Source organism: Rhinatrema bivittatum, chromosome 6, assembly GCF_901001135.1.
Source record: "Rhinatrema bivittatum chromosome 6, aRhiBiv1.1, whole genome shotgun sequence".
NCBI lineage: Eukaryota > Metazoa > Chordata > Amphibia > Gymnophiona > Rhinatrematidae > Rhinatrema > Rhinatrema bivittatum.
The window spans coordinates 106,850,316-106,867,628 of record NC_042620.1 but is presented as its reverse complement, the minus strand read 5'-3'; the positions used below and the strand labels follow the sequence as shown (position 1 = coordinate 106,867,628).

The window sequence follows — 17,313 nt, the reverse complement described above, 5'->3', positions numbered from 1 at the left end:
TTCTGTGATGGGGATGAGGATCTGGATGTCATCTGTATAGAGGTAATGAGTAAGCTTGAGTTGTGATAGGAGATGGCAGAGGGGGAGGAGGTAAATGTTGAACAGGGTGGGAGAGAGGGATGAACCTTGTGGTACACCTTGGTCTGATAGGATGGGGTCAGATTCCTTGTTGTTAATTCTGACCTTGTAAAACCTGTTTGATAGGAATGATTTGAACCAACTGAGAGCTGTGCCTTTGATTCCTATGTTTGATAATTGTTCTAGAAGTTGTGAGTGATTTACCGTGTCGAACGCTGAAGATAGGTCTAACAGGACCAGTAAGAAAGACTGTTTTTTCTCCAGGTTCAAAACTAAATTATCAGTGAGAGAAAGCAAAAGAGACTCTATGCTTAGTGATTTACGAAAACCATATTGTGCAGGGGAAAGAATGTTGTGCTCCTCGAGATATTCGGAAAGTTGTTTATTTATGGCTTTTTCCATCAGTTTGGAGATCAGGGGCAGGTTTGCAATGGGTCTGAAGTTGGCTGGGTCCGTGGGTGATGCAGTCGGTTTTTTCAGTAGGGGTTTGAGGATTGCGAGTTTTAGTTGATTAGGAACTGTGCCCATGGCTAGAGAGGTATTGATGATTTCAGCAATAGGTTTTGCGACGGTGCTAGGGATGGCGGTGAGCAGATTAGTAGGGAGTGGGTCCGAGGGATGTGCAGATGGTTTAATTTTTTTAAGTAAATTTTCAATCTCCATGGCTGATGTGGGCTCGAATGACTCTAGTCTAGAATTCAGCATGGGTAGGTATGTGCTATGAGGTGTTGGAAGAGTTTGATGAGTTGTAAGGGAGCTAGTAAGGTTTGAGATTTTTGTCTTCATTCCGGTAGTACCAATGGATCAGTCCAGACTCCTGGGTTTATTCATCCCTGCCAGCAAATGGAGACAGAGAAAAGCCTCGCTGACACTGCTTGAAAACCCTGGTGCGACCCTGGCTTCATTGTGCAGACTTTCCTCCTCTGGTCCCTTGACCGGCGCAATCCCTGGAGGATCTGCGGGGACCCCAAAAGGAATGCTGTCTTCTCGAAGACTGTTTCGACCCCGAAACTGAGGCCCCCTTGCCTGAACGAAACCTCCACGAATTCTGAAAATGGGACTGGGATGGAAACACCTTCTTAGTGCTCTTATCTTTAGGCAACCTGTTCCCTTTGGAGTTCCCCAAAGACTTCATCAATTGATCCAAATCCTCCCCAAACAGAAGCTTCCCTTTAGAAGGAAGATGACACAGTTGGGACTTGGACCACATGTCTACCGACCTATTGCACAACCACAAAAGTCTGTGTGCCGCCGCCACCACCAACCATGCTCCTAACGGAAGTACACACCAAATCACAGCACATCTGCCACATATGCCACTCCAACCTCCAGTCACACCAAATGCAGAGGACTCAGTGCCCCGGCAGAAACCTGTTCTTGTGCTTTCTGAACCCAGCAAAAGCAGGCATGCTGCATCATACTGCCACAAACCGTGTCATGGAGACTCAAGGCAGAAACCTCAAACGTTCGCTTCAACTTGAGGTCCTGTACATCCTTCAGAGTGGATGAACCAGCCACAGGGATCATAGCTTTCTTAGTCACTGCAGATACCACCACATTCACCTTAGGAATCTTTAGGCAATCCAGGGCCTCTTCCATCAATGGATAAAGTTCTGCCACAGCCCTACAGACTTTCAAGCTTGCTTCCGGGAAATCCCATTCCTGGCTTACCAGCTTCTGAATCTTCTTAGGCAACGGGAAGGCACTAAGAGGATTATGCAGCCCATTCAGGACCTGATTCACTCCATTACTGGACTCTTCCTGAGTCATCTTAACTCCTAATTCCTCCAACACTTGAGGGATTAGAGGGCACAGCTCCTCCTTTTTAAACAGGCAGATCACCCGAGGGTGATCCCCTTCCATCACTGGACCCCCATCCGGATCAGTCATCCTTGCTTGCATCAGGATCAACATCTGGATCCACATCCAGGTCCACCCTCTGCGGGGACACAGCATCGTCCTGCATATCATCAGAATCATTCAGATCCCTGGGTTCATCCTCAGCTCCTCCACTATACAGACCCAGGCATTTCAACAGAAACCATCCTTGGCCTCTTGGGAGGGGCACCTGATTGCCTCTCTCTGGATCTCTTCCCTCCTTTTCCCTTCCTTGCCAGAAAGGCTCTATGCAACAGCAGGACAAATTCTGGAGAAAACTCCTCCGGATCCTCAGCTCCCTGTGCAAGCAGACTACCCGCCAAGTCCAGTCCCCCATCCTGATTCTCCTCCACACCCTGCATCACAGGGGAGAGGGAAGTAGGGGAATCTCCGGACTCACTACAGGCTGGAGCCCCCTGAATGTGATCCCCTGCGGGTGTGGCTGAAATAGTGGGACCCCTCTCCGGCACTGCAGCCGTGGCCCCAGAAGATTGGGAAGCCCTCTTTTCCTGCGACCCTCCCACGGAGCTTCCCTCTTCACCCAATGCACAGCCGGTACAGAGGGATCAGGAATTGAACCTTGCAGACCAGAGCCCGCAAGCCCTGCATGCCGCCATGTGCAGCTTAGGCGCCATCTCCACACAGTCCCACAGCAAAACACTGCCCGAGAGGGCTGACACTAAAGCAGGTCACACACATGGCTACCCCGGATGAACCATGGGATCGCATCGGCCCGAGCGGCATGCAGCGGCCCTCACACAGAAAAAAAAAAAATTTCTCCGCTGGGGAGAAACCACAGGCTTCTCTGGCTCTCCCTCCTCCTGATCCCAGCAGCTCCCGCTTGCTGAATGTCCTGGTCACCAAGCCACAGACTGAATCTCGTAAGCTAGGAATTCTTCTTTATTTATTTTTACTTTTTTTTAAACTTAATTCACAAATAACATACAAAGTACTTTCCTGCTCAGAAGACAGCCGCTCACAGGAGGAGACCTCGAAGGCAGAGAGGGAGCCAGTCCCCTGGATATCAAGACCTCTGGAATCAGCAGACTACAGCAGTCAGGAGTTCTCAAATCCCCCTGCTCAACCCAAGGGATGGTCTACAAAGGTACCTAACACCTCGGGGAGCCTGAATCAAACTTCTCAAATCAAAAAAAAAATTTCTCTCTCTAATTAATTTAATCTTTGCCAGAATTGCAGGTTTGCACCTCTACCATCTGCTGAAGACAGAGAAATACTGAGGGACTGCAGGTGGAGTGCTCGGTTATGTAGCAGTGCCTCAAAGTTTTTGTTCTCTGCCTCCATCTGCTGGTAGGAATGCAAAACCCACTTGTCTGGACTAATCTGGGTATGAACAGGAACTTAAATATGTATACCATGGAGGAGAGGAGGTGCAGGGGGAATATGATACAGACCTTCAGATACCTGAAAGGTTTTAAGGATGCACAGTCGACAAACCTTTCTGTTGGAAAGAAAATCAGTAGAACTAGATGTCACATAATGAAACTCCAGAGAGGATGACTCAGAACCAATGTTAGGAAATATTGATTCATGAACAGGGTGATGGATGCCTGGAATGCCCTTCCAGAGGAGGTGGTGAAGACTAAAACAGTGAAAGATTTCAGAGGGGCATGGGATAAACACTGTGAATCCCTAAAGGTTAGAGAATGGAAATGAAGAAAAGAGTGCAAAGGGGGGGGGGGGGGGGGGGGTGTGTGTAACATGCTGGTGTGGCGGTTTTAACCTATAAGCCTGGTGCAGCTCCGGCACTGCTCTCTGCTTCAGTGTCAGGAGGTGACGGGGGGGGGGGGGGGGGGGGGGTGTGTGTGTGGACTCTGACAGCAACCAGCGGAGGCCCTGATTTTGACGGTTTGGGGAACTAAGCATGGGGGTGGGCCTGCATGGTGCGGTGGATGCTGCCATGGGATTGCTGGGCAGACTGGATGGACCATTTGGTCCTTTTCTGCCAACATTTTCTATGTTTCACTTGAAGTTTCTGTTTGTTTTCTCTTTTTTAAATGCTTTCGTCTTATTTCAACAAGATCAAAGGAAGAGATTGGTGAAGATATAAAGGAAAATTAGTTTCTTACCTGATAATTTTCGTTCCTGTAGTACCAAGGATCAGTCCAGACTGCTGGGTTGTGCCTCCCCTCCAGCAGATGGAGTCAGAGAAAAGCTGAAAGGCACCCCCTAGATCAGTGGTTCTCAACCTTTTTTCGGCCGGGACACACCTGACAGATGGTTCTCACATGCGTGACACACTGAACATGTGACCATCACGGGACAAAATGTAAATATACATTCTGCATCCTCAGGAACCACATCGATCCCCAAAAATGGGTGCAGAGCAGAACTAGGGCATTACCCGTACGGCTCACCATACAAAAAAAAGATATTCTGGATCTGATGACATCTCAGTAAAAGCAAAGCAAAGCAAACTCTTTACTGGCAAGCACAATACCCCTCCTTATGAAAAGACAGTAATTAACCAGGCCCTAAACACTGATACACCTCCTATTGGGAAAACAGAGCAAGCCAAGCTGCTATAGATACCTACTTAGAAATAATTGTAAAACTATACTAATAAATGTTACAAAACAGCTGATGAACAGAATAACATCCAACAATTAAAAACTCATAAAAATTATTAAAAATTGTCTAAATATCAAAATATTTCAAAACAGCAGACACATCACACAACACCCAATAATTAAAATGGCAATCAATCAAGAAAAATAAACTTAAAAAGCTGCCTTTACTTACCCTCTCCAGCAACTCTCCTACTCCTTTCCCTTGCAGACCAATAGCACTCACCAGAAGCAGCAGTGGCTGCTGAAGCTCTGTCCTCACAGTCCTCTTCCTTAGGGCCCACAACCAGTCACAACCAGTCTCTGTCTCACACAGACCAGTAACTTCCCTAACTAGTATCTCTTCCTCACACACACACCAGTCACCTCCCTGACCAGTCTCTGTCTCTCACACACACACACCAGTCACCTCCCTGACCAGTCTCTCTCAATCACACACATGCTGTCACTTACATACAAGCTCACACATACTCTGTCACTTACAACCACACACACTGGCACTTATGCACCCATTGTACCACACACACAAGCTCTCACTCATGCACCCAAGCACCCATTCTACCACATACACACACACACACTGCCACTCATGCAACCAGGCATGCATTCTAACACACACACACACACAGACAAAGCTGCCACTCACCACCCAGGCACCCATTCTACCACAGGCACACAAGCTCTCACTCATACAATCAGGCATGCATTCTAACACACACACACACACAAAGCTGCCACTCACGCACCCAGGCATGCATTCCAACACACACACACACACACACAAAGCTGCCACTCATGCACCCAGGCACCCATTCTACCACAGGCACACAAGCTCTCACTCATACACCCAGGCACCCATTCTAACACACACACACACACAAGCTCTCACTCATACACCCAGGCACCCATTCTAACACACACACACACACACAAGCTCTCACTCATACACCCAGGCACCCATTCTAACACACACACACATACAAGCTCTCACTCATACACCCAGGCACCCATTCTAACACACACACACACACACAAGCTCTCACTCACGCACCCATTCTACCACACACACACAAGCTCTCACTCACGCACCCAGGTACCCATTCTACCACAGGCACACAAGCTCTCACTCATGCACCCAGGCACCCATTCTACCACACACACACAAGCTCTCACTCACGCACCCAGGCACCCATTCTACCACACACACACAAGCTCTCACTCACGCACCCAGGTACCCATTCTACCACAGGCACACAAGCTCTCACTCATGCACCCAGGCACCCATTCTAACACACACACACACACAAGCTCTCACTCACGCACCCAGGCACCCATTCTACCACACACACACAAGCTCTCACTCGCGCACCCAGGCACCCATTCTACCACAGGCACACAAGCTCTCACTCATGCAATCAGGCATGCATTCTAACACACACACACACAAAGCTGCCACTCACGCACCCAGGCATGCATTCCAACACACACATACATAAAGCTGCCACTCACGCACCCAGGCATGCATTCTAACACACACACACAAAGCTCCCACTCATGCACCCAGGCACCCATTCTACCACAGGCACACAAGCTCTCACTCATGCACCCAGGCACCCATTCTAACACATATACACACACAAGCTCTCACTCACGCACCCAGGCACCCATTCTACCACACACACACAAGCTCTCACTCACGCACCCAGGCACCCATTCTACCACAGGCACACAAGCTCTCACTCATGCACCCATTCTAACACACACACACAAGCTCTTACTCATGCACCCATTCTACCACACACACAAGCTCTCACTCATGCACCCATTCTACAACAGGCACACAAGCTCTCACTCATGCACCCAGGCACCCATTCTACCACACACACACACACACACACGCACACAAGCTCTCACTCATGCACCCAGGCACCCATTCTACCACAAGCACACAAGCTCACATGGAGCCTCTTCTCATTGTTTGGCCTCCACTTCTCAGCCACCTCTGGCCTGACCTCCCGCGGTATGCAATGTCTCTCCAGCCGCCTCCCGCAGTGTGCAGGGTCTCTCCGCTCTTCAGCCGCCGGCAGCGGCGCACAGCGTCTCTTCGTTCTTCGGCCCCGCCGCCGGCAACGTGCAGGTCTCTGCGCTCTTCAGCCACCGGCAGCGGCGCGCAGCATCTCTTTGTTCTTCGGCCCCGCCGCTGGTGACGCACAGGTCTCTGCTCTTCAGCTGCCGGTGGCGCACAGCGACTCTTCGTTCTTCGGCCCCGCCGCTGGTGACGCACAGGTCTCTCTGCTCTTCAGCTGCCGGCGGCGCGCAGCGTCTCTTCGTTCTTCGGCCCGGCCGCTGGTGATGCACAGGTCTCTTTGCTCTTCAACTGCCAGCGGCGCGCAGCGTCTCTTCGTTCTTCGGCCCCGCTGGCGTCGGCGTGCAGGTCTTTTCGTTCTTCGGCCCCGCTGGCGTCGGCGCGCAGGTCTTTTCGTTCTTCAGCCCCACTGGCGTTGGCGCGCCGCGTCTCTTCGTTCTTCGGCCCCGCCCCTAGGGAGAAGGGAAGCACAAGCGGGGCAGTGGAACACCGGGAGCCGCAACACACTGGTGTGTCGCGACACACCGGTTGAGAACCACTGCCCTAGATATACCGGTGTGCCTCCTGCAATCCCTCAGTATAATTGATATCAAAGCAGAAGGAAATAATTAAATACCTCCGCTGAATAAGTAACCAATTCAACCCAACCACTGACCAGATCAAGTAGAAACAGTGCCCCGAAGGACATAAAACACACAAATCCCTGTGTGTCTAAACAGAACGGATGCCTCGAACCAGAGACGAAACTTAGAACAACTTACCGTATAAGATGCATTCATACTTATTATCCAACATGGCAATGTAAAACACTGTGAATAAAGTAAGCAGACCCAGAACAAGGTACGAGCGGACTCTCCTGAAAAAGACTTGGGCGGGCGTCTGGACTGATCCTTGGTACTACAGGAACGAAAATTATCAGGTAAGAAACTAATTTTCCTTTCCCTGTACGTACCAGGATCAGTCCAGACTGCTGGGATGTACCCGAGCCGCCTTAAATGGTGTGGGACCCCGAGAGTCCCGCTTGAATGACCGTGCTTCCAAAGGACTCTCTGGCGGACCACGAACATCCTAGCAAGCAAACGTATGGCTTTGCTTGTGGCCATGTGGCCTCTCTGCAGATCTCCTGTCTAGACACGAACTGGCTATTAGACCAGGAAGTCGCCTTAGATCTCAGAGAGTGAGCTTTAAGCCCATCAGGGACAGACTTACCGCAACCAATGTAAGTGGACGTGATTGCGGCCTTCGACCAGCGTGCGATAGTTGTCCTGGAGACTGGAAGACCCTTCTTGGGCCCAATCCACAACAGAAACTGGTGATCCGACGGTCGAAACGCATTAGTTACCTCCAAATATTGCAGGAGAACCCGACGGACATCCAACCGCCTCAAGTCCCGACCTTGCGAGGACTGTAACTCCTCCTCGGAAAAGGAGGGCAAATCCACTGTCTGATTAACGTGAAAAGGCTGACATCACCTTAGGCAAGAACGAAGGTACGATACGCAAGGACACTCCAGACTGAGAAATACGCACGAACGGTTCCCTGCATGAAAGAGCCTGAAACCCCAAGACACGACGCGCCGACGAAATGGCCACTAGAAACACCGTCTTGAGCGTCAATCCTTCAAGGTAGCCCTCTTAACCTTCTCAAAAAGGGGCCGAACAGAGACCCCGGAGCACCAAGTTCAAGTTCCAGGAAGGGCAAGGGCTTCTCACCGGCGGATGCAAATTCCAAACTCCACGCAAAAAAAAAACCCAAGCCACATCCTTTAACCTTGCCCCTCAGGCAGCCTAGAGCCGCCACTTGAACACGAGAACTGTAGGGCCAATCCCTTTTTCAAACCATCTTGAAAAGGAGGTAAGGATATGGCCCACTGAAGCCTGCTGTGGCGCAATATGTAAGTCATGACACCCTGAGTCAAAAACCTTCCCTACCCTCGCATAAATCAAATGGTGGAGGATCTGTGCGTCCGAAGGAGGGTAGATATCAGCGCTTCCGAATAACCTTTCTTCCGCGACTGTCGCCTCACATAAGCCAAGCCGCTAGACAAAAGCGATCCGCTTGATTGAAAAACACCGGACCCTGGTGAGGTAGATTTGGGAGATGACCTAGACACAACGGCCCGTCCACCACTAGAGTGACGAGATCCGCGAGCCACGGGCGTCGTGTCCACTCCGGCGCCACGAGAATCACCGGACCGCAATGGGACTCTGCGCCTCAACACCTTTCCCACTAGAGGCCACGGAGGAAACACATAATCCGTGGTCTCGTCTTCGGCTGAAGAAACGTGCCGCCTTGGCATTTAAACGAGTCGCCATCAAATCCAAGTGTGGAGTTCCCCATCGCTGAGTTATGAGATACAGTGCCTCGGCCGACATCTCCCACTCTCCCAGGTCTAGTTGCTGTCGACTGAGATAATCCGCCTGAAGGTTGTCCACTCCTGCAACGTGGGTGGCCGCGAAACGGGATAAATAGCGTCCCGCCCAGGCCATTAACAATGACGCTTCGGCAGTCACCGGACGACTCTTCGTGCCTCCCTGTCGGTTTATATATGCAACAGTAGTCGCGTTGTCCGACAGAACTCACACCGCTTGACCGTGAATCATCGGAAGAAGGTGACGCAAGGCCAGACGGACCGCCCTGGTCTCCAGACGGTTGATGGACCAGGAGGTCTGGTGAGGAGACCACTTCCCCTGCACCGCTCTGGAGTGACACCCAACCCCTCCAGCCGGACAGACTGGCATCCGTCGTCCCGACTATCCAAGGAGGAGGTTCCAAGTCCACCCCCTTCAAAAGATGGTCTGGGATCAGCCACCACGCGAGGCTGGACCGGGCCGGCTCCAGCAATGGTAGCAACATGTCGTCCGCCTCGGACTTAGTGTCCCAGCGAGAAAGCAGCGCTGTTTGGAAAAGCCGCATATGCGCCAAGGCCCATGGTACCATCTCCAGAGTAGACATCATATGACCAATGACCTGTAAATAAACCCAGGCCGTAGGCAGCTGCAGATCCAACAGAGACTGAACTTGCACCATCAGATCGACCAGCCGCTGATGGGGCAGGGAAACTTTGCCCAGCGCAGTATCGAATCGGGCTCCGAGAAACTCCAAGTGCTGAGTTGGTTTTAACTGGCTCTTCACGAAGTTGACTACTCAACCTAGTGACTGAAGCTGCTCTACCACTAACCGAACCGCTTGCTTGCACCACACTTCCGATTTTGCTCGGATGAGCCAATCGTCGAGATAGGGATGAACCAGTATCTCTTGATGGCGCAGAAAAGCCGCGACGACCACCAGAACCTTGGTGAAACCCTTGGGGGCAGTCGCTAACCCGAATGGAAGGGCTCAAAGCCCAGCCCCATGAACCTCAGGAGCCTCTGGTGGCATTCCTGGATGCCAATATGGAGATATGCTTCGGTTAGATCCAAAGAAGCCAAAATTCTGCCTTGTGGATGGCCGCAATGACAGACCGCAGCGTTTCCATACGAAAACGGGGAACCCGTAAGGCGTTGTTGATCTGTTTTAACTCCAAAATCGGCCTGTAACGCGCCTTCCTTCTTTGGAACTATGAAGGAAATCGAATACAGGCCAGTGCGACGCTCGGCTGGCAGGACTGGGACCACCGCCCCTAGCACCCGTAATCGGTTCAAGGTTTGTGCCACAGTTACCCTCCTTTCCGGAGGGCCGCAGGGGAACACCAGGAAAGGATCCCGGAGCGGACAAGTAAAATCCAACACGTAACCTCGACTTCCCACGTCGAGGACCCACAGGTCCGAGGTTATTTTGACCCATTCCTCCCAAAATAGGTACAACCGACCCCCGATTCGCGGAAGCGAAGATTGGGTCTGCATGCCTTCATTGAGTAGCCTTGGTAGGGGTGAAAGCCTGCGAGGATCCCGCTCGCTGCTGTCTCTGGGGAACGGCCCCGCCCCTCGCTATGAGCTCGACCCCTGGAATTCCCGAAGGAGAACTGGCGCTGGCTACGAGATCGACCCCTGGAATTCCCGAAGGATCGAGACTGCCGGGGCTTGTCTTCAGGTAGCTGATACACCTTGTTGTCCCCCAAGGTTTTGATGAGTTGATCCAGCTCGTCCCCAAACCACAACTTTCCCCGGAAGGGAAAGGAACCCAGACGGGACTTAGAGGAAGGATCTGCCGCCCATCGACAGAGCCAAGGCTACCGCCTGGTGGCTACAGCAGAAGACATAGTACGAGCTGAAGTCCGGAGAAGATCATATAAGGCATCCGCCGTGTAGGCCACCGCAGCCTTCCTGCAATTGGCCTGCTCCGCCTCATCCGGCGGAAGATCCTGGACTGTAAGCATCTGCTGAATCCAGCGAAGCGTGGCCCACGGTATGAGGCTACTACAGGCCGCCGCCCGGACACCTAGGGCCGGCACCTCAAAGATACGTTACAATAAGACCTCCAACTTTCGGACTTGGAGACCTTTCAAAGCTATCTCCCCTGTCACGGGGATGGTAGTATGCTTTATTACGTCCGTGACCGCCAAATCCACGAATTTTGAGAAGGTCCAAGGACTCAGGCGGCAATGGGTACAGCTTATCCAGGACTCAGGCGGCAATGGGTACAGCTTATCCATATCCCTGCCCGCAAAGAGGCTTCAGGAATGTCCCATTCCTTATATACAATCTGCAGCAACTTGGGGTGAAAGGGAAAAGTTCACAGGGGTCCCCCTCTTCAAAACATGCTGTATTAAAAAAAAATTCAATTCGTCCTTCCCAATAAAGGAAGGACCTGGGGGTCAGCCCCTTCTACGGCCCCCTGACTGTAGGGATCTGGTACCTCCGGAACTGCCGCAGCCCCCTGCGTGTGAGGACTTTGAGCCCCCTTTTCCCCCCAGCTCTGGTACAGACCTGGGAATCCTAGGGGGGGGGCCCCCCTCTCCCCCCAGCTCCGGTGCCGACCTGGGAATCTTCGGAGGAGAGGGTCCAGCTGCCTCCCAATCCGCCTCTGCCTCCAAAAAGGGCTTGTGCCTTAAAGGCACAAACGTCGAGGAAAATGCCCTTACCAGTTTTTTGTTTTTTTTTGCGGGTCAGGAGGAAGGGGGGGGGGGGGCGAGGAACCTCAAACCCAGTTGTGCTCTGCGGGCTAAGCGCCGGCGGGGAGGGAGGAGGGGAATCCTCCTCCTCCGACGCTGTACCTACTGATTTCAACGTGTTCAAAATGGCCGCCACCGCCTCCTCCTCTATGGGAGGCGGGGCTGCCGACCTTGATCCAGCAACCCTCCGGGGCCTCGCCGAAGCAGGGGAAGAAGACCTGCGGGCAGCGCTCGGCCCCCGAGAGGGTCCCTCGCCCCCGGGAAGGCATCGGGAGCAGAGACCCTCTCGGGAGAGTCACGCCCCTGCCCCCCCACCGGCTGTGCAGACCGAAGAACGCGGCATGGCGACGCGGGGAGAGAAGCTGCCACAAAAAGCGCGCCAAAAAGGTAAGCACTACACAGTTGCAGAATCGCGCCGGGTGAACCAGCCACCCCCTCCGGAGTCCCGGGACCGATCGATGGCATGCTGGGGCTGAAATGAAAAGGCTCACTGCCTGCCCCCAGCAGGACTCACGCGGCTGCAGAGCACAAATTTTTTTTTTTTTTAAAGATTAATTAAATCTGAGTACAAGCCCCCTTCAGAGGAATCCTCTGGAAGATGTGCACTGTGGGGGGGAGGGTGACCGGCCCACAGGTAAGCTCTCCCCGTGTCCCCTGGGACTATCCTAGCTCCGGGTAACTAGTTAGAGGGCAGTGCCCTACAAGCCTGCCCGCAAGATTGCTACCTCGCTGCGCGAATACCCCAACAAACAAGACCAGCTTCCCTTATCCAAAATCAAATTTATTATTTTTTTTTTAAACTAGACAGACAAGGAAGGAAGAACAAACTACTTGATCTAGTCAGGGTTAATTCCAACAAACAAAACCTGTAAGTAAAGTAGAAAACCGAGAGATCAGGACCACAGGTTATGCCTCTCAATCTGCTAGAGTCAGAGAAAATACTGGGGGATCGCAGGAGGCACACCGGTATATCTAGGGGGTGCCTTTCAGCTTTTCTCTGACTCCATCTGCTGGAGGGGAGGCACAACCCAGCAGTCTGGACTGATCCTGGTACGTACAGGGAACCTGTGGCTCACATGTCCTTTTGCACTGGGTTTTTAGCTCTGATTGCTCCAAGTCTCTATTTTCTTGTGATGGTGATTCTCTGCGCAGATATTTTGGTGCTGGAGAGTCTCGGTGCTGATACTTTGGCTTTAGTGAACTTCTGCGCCATGTTTCTCCAGCACCTGTTTCTCATGGCTCCAATGTTTCAGCGCCAACGGTTCTGCACTGTGCCTCTTCAGCGCAGATGGCTCTCAGCTCAGACCTGTTGAGTCCAATAGTTCGGAGCTGTGCCTCTCATGACGCAGACATGTCTCGGCCATGATGTTTCAGTACCATTTTTTCTACTGCTGCCAACTACCTACTACTTTGATCCTGCGATTTTAAAAGATTTCTGATTTACCTTGTTTTGATGAGCCTGAATGTTCATAACTGAATTGGAGCTTGTGGTAAATCAGCACCCTCAGGGATATATATCCTCAAGGGCCACAATTAGCCAAATCATGATCTGGTGGTCTGAGGCAAAGTTCATATAAATCTAGTATGAACATTTTGTATCCACACTGTTTACATTTTTTAAAAATAGGCTTTCCTCCTTTTTTCCCCCCTCAGTGAGGCTGAAAGAGAAGTAAAATCCTGATCATTCACAGAGTGCATGAAATTAGACTGAGGCAGCCCCTGAAATTTAGAGAGCAAAGTAGACCTTTCTGAGCTCTGAGAGAAAAATGACCCAATTCGGGGCTGTCAGATATTGTCACTCATCTTGTGTGGCTGTATTGCTGTGCTTGTCTACAGAGAACATCACTCGTGCATTAGCAGATTGGTCTCCTTTGTGGGTGTGTGTGTTGCAGTGCTTTGGATTCTTACATGAAATGCCTGTTAGCATACAAAAGATTCAAAGGCATACTGAATTAATTTTTCAAACAAATTTCTATTTGGATATACCATTATTTTTGCAATATTGGGTCTGTAGTTTTCATTATTTAGCTTAATTTATAAAAGTAATTTTAGCCTGAATTTACAGAATACTGCATGGCTATCCATGAGATATAGTATAGCAGAAAGGACAACAAAAAAAAATCTTTTACCTTCAAAGAATCCACCATAGATCGATTCACCCCCTCTACCATTTCCTAGAAACAAAATCAAATTGAGAACTTACAATAAATGCTACACAGTTGAATCCTCAAGACCATGGGCTAGATATTATCAGTATCTGATACTTAAGAGTTTTACCTTCACTGAAATCCCCTCCTTGGATCATGAAATCCTTCACTACCCTATGGAACAGACAGCTTTTATAATGCAACGGTTTCTGGGTGCATTTCCCCACACCTTTTTCACCTGCAGAAAATAAAGCACTTGTCAAGCAAATATGACCTTCTTCTAGTCTGCTTATATACAAATGCAAAATAAGACATGACAGTCAAATTAAGACTATTCAAGTGAAATTGCAGCTTTTCCACCAGGCGACTAGTTCACTAGGCTGAAATTAATCTTCCTGTACATGTAATGTGCTGTACATTGCTATAAGGAAAAACACATCCTCCTAACTTTAGAATAAAAATGTTATTATCTTTGTTCTGTGGAGCTTGATGTGTAGTAAGGGCGCTTTTTGTTCCCTGGTTGTGCCTTGACACCAAACCGCGGATGAAAGAGCTGTGTACCTCCCCTACAACTCTTAGCCTGCCTCAGAAAGCTGTTAGAGGGCAGGCTTAAGAAAGCTTCATAGTGAGGAGTTATATTCTCTTGTCACGATGCTACAAAGCACTATTAGCAGATTTCCAGGTGAGCAAGTTGTCAATTAAGAATAAATCTTAAGTCAGTGACAAAGACTCTATGAATCACTGAAGCATTTAGTGCTACCAGCAGATAGGATAACTGGTTTTTATCTAATTTTCGTTCCTGTAGTACTACAGATCAGTCCAGATTTCTGGGTTTTGCATCCCTGCCAACAGATAGAGACAGAGAAAGTGTTACTGACACTGCTACTTAACCTAGTGTGCCACCTGCAGTCCCCTCAGTATTGATCTATACCCAAGCCAAGACAATTACCACACTATCTCCTCCAACATACAGGAAGATGGCGATGTCATACCCACTAGAAACTGTGTCCCAGAAATTAAAGTAAGTAAACAACGTGGAGAAACACTAAAATCTCTGCATTACATACAAACCATCAAAGCGAGCGACCGAGTCCCCCAACCTCAATGGGCAGGTCTCTGGACTAATCTGTGGGACTCCAGGAATGAAAAATAGCAGGTAAAAAACAAGTTTTATTTTCCAGTATGTATCCAGATCAGTTCAGATTACTGGGATGTACCTAAGCACCCCTAAACTGGATGGGACCGCTTGCAGAATACTCTCACAAAAGCTCATGGGAGCCGGAGCCCCAACCTCTAAACAAAGTGTCTGAAGAAAGTATGCAATGATTACCAAGTAGCTGATCTGACAATCTCTTGCGCAGTTACCTGCTGGGGTGGGGGGGAAGAGAGAGAGACAGACAGATATATAGCTAGATAGCGCCAGATATCTATATAGCTAGATTTATTTATTTATTTAATTCTTTTTAATATACCGATGCTCAAGACCAGGTCTTATCGTACCGGTTTACAATAAACTAAGGGGGGGTAAACCAGTTAACACTGAGAGCGAAAAAGTTACATTACAACAGGGAAAGTGGAACAAGGATGTTAGAAAAAAGGGATAGATTAACAATTTCTAAGTGGAGAGCGGAGCATGTGAGCAGAGAACAGTTGCTTACATGGTAAACTTATATACAATTTAAACAGAGGAGTCAATTGGTCACGTTATATAAGAGCGTAGTTAGCAGGAAACAGTTCCTTTGTGGGGTGGGAAGAGGACGCGACCGTGGGGTGTTGGTCCGTGAGAGTTACCATAAGACTTCTTCAAGGATATGCTCGAGCGAACAGCCATGTTTTTAATTTTTTCTGAATGTGATATGACAATGCTCCTGGCGGAGATCTGGCGGGAGAGAATTCCAGTGATGCGGACCAGCAGTTGATAGCGCTCGTTTTTCAATGGCGTGGTGTATAGCAGATTTGTTCGGTGGGACCTGGAGTGCGTCTCTGTATGCCGATCTGGTGGGTCTAGTTGAGGAATGTGGTTTGAGGGGTATGGTGAGTTGGAGAGAGGATTGCTGAAATATGGTTTTGTGAATGATGGTCAGTGTCTTGAAGAGAATTCTGTAGCGGATGGGTAGCCAGTGAAGTATTTTTAGAATCGGTGTGATGTGGTCCATACGGCGAGAGTTTGTGAGGATCCTGGCTGTAGCGTTCTGTAGCATTTGAAGAGGTTTGGTCGAAGAGGCCGGGAGACCAAGCAGCAGCGCATTACAATAATCAATCTTTGAGAATAGTATGGCTTGAAGAATCGAGCGGTAGTCATGGAAGTGTAGGAGAGGTCTTAACTGTTTTAATACCTGTAGTTTGTAAAAGCCTTCTTTAGTGGTGTGGTTAATGAATTTTTTAAAGGTTCATTCTGGAGTCTAGGATGGCACCAAGGTCTCTCACTTGATTTACTAATGGAATATTTGTAGTGTTGGCTAGTGGGTTATTATCGTTGGGGGAGATGACCAGCAGTTCAATCTTGGACGTATTGAGAAAGAGGCTGAGGCTTGTGAGAAGGAGGTTGATAGCGTGAAGGCAGCTATTCCAATAGTTTAGAGTGTCGGAGATGGGATCCTTGATGGGGATTAGGATCTGCACGTCGTCTGCATAAATGAAATAGGTGAGTTTGAGGTTATTGAGTAGTTGGCATAGGGGGAGAAGATATATGTTGAACAGGGTTGGAGAGAGCGAGGAACCCTGGGGAACTCCTTGCTTGGCTGCTACAGGGGGAGACTCTTTGTTGATTATTTTTACTTTGTAATACCTGTCGCTTAGAAAGGATTTTAACCAGAGGAGTGCAGAACCAGAGATGCCAATTTCCATCAGACGGTTGATGAGGATTGTGTGGTTAACTGTGTCGAACGCTGCCGAGATGTCTAGCAGGGCCAGCAGGTATGACTGACCTTTGTCGAGGCCCATCAGGATATTGTCCGTTAATGAGAGTAGAAGAGATTCTGGGTTTCTGCGTTTCCTGAATCCGAATTGTGAAGGGAAAAGAATGTTGTGGGAGTCTAGGTAGTCTGTGAGTCGAGTATTGACAAGTTTTTCCATTATCTTGGCTATGAAAGGTAGGTTGGCAATGGGGCGGAAATTTATGGGGTTGGATGGGTCCAGGTTAGGTTTTTTTAGTAATGTTTCAGAGAAGCTGTTTTTAAGGCGTCCGGGACTGTTCCGTGAATGAAGGAACGGTTTATGATGTCGGCCAGGGGTTTGGCGATGGTGTTTGGGATTGTGAGAAGGAGTTTGGTCGGAATTTGGTCTATTGGGTGCGATGAGGGCTTCATTTTCTTGATGATAGATTCGATTTCCAATGATGATGTAGGATCGAAAGATTCTAGTGCTTGTTTGTGTATCGATGGGACGCGTTTTTGGTCCAGTAGAGGTTGGGAGTTTGGAGTGGGGTTGGAGGATGTCAGTGGAATAAGTAAATTTTTGATTTTGTTGTCGAAGAAAACTGCCAGC

The 17,313-nt window shown here is 49.6% G+C and overlaps 1 protein-coding gene across 8 annotated transcripts in view; it reads right to left on the bottom strand.

The window, feature by feature from the left end:
• The window catches only part of PPIG (peptidylprolyl isomerase G), a 204,239-nt gene that overhangs the window by 147,964 nt on the left and 38,962 nt on the right, over positions 1-17,313 (bottom strand). For all 8 annotated transcript variants that reach the window (XM_029605696.1, XM_029605695.1, XM_029605694.1 and 5 more), the window contains 2 exons: positions 13,958-14,065; positions 13,810-13,854 (listed from right to left, as the gene is read on the bottom strand). In XM_029605696.1, the coding sequence (XP_029461556.1) occupies positions 13,810-13,854; positions 13,958-14,065 (153 nt within the window). The remainder of the gene's footprint in view (positions 1-13,809; positions 13,855-13,957; positions 14,066-17,313) is intronic.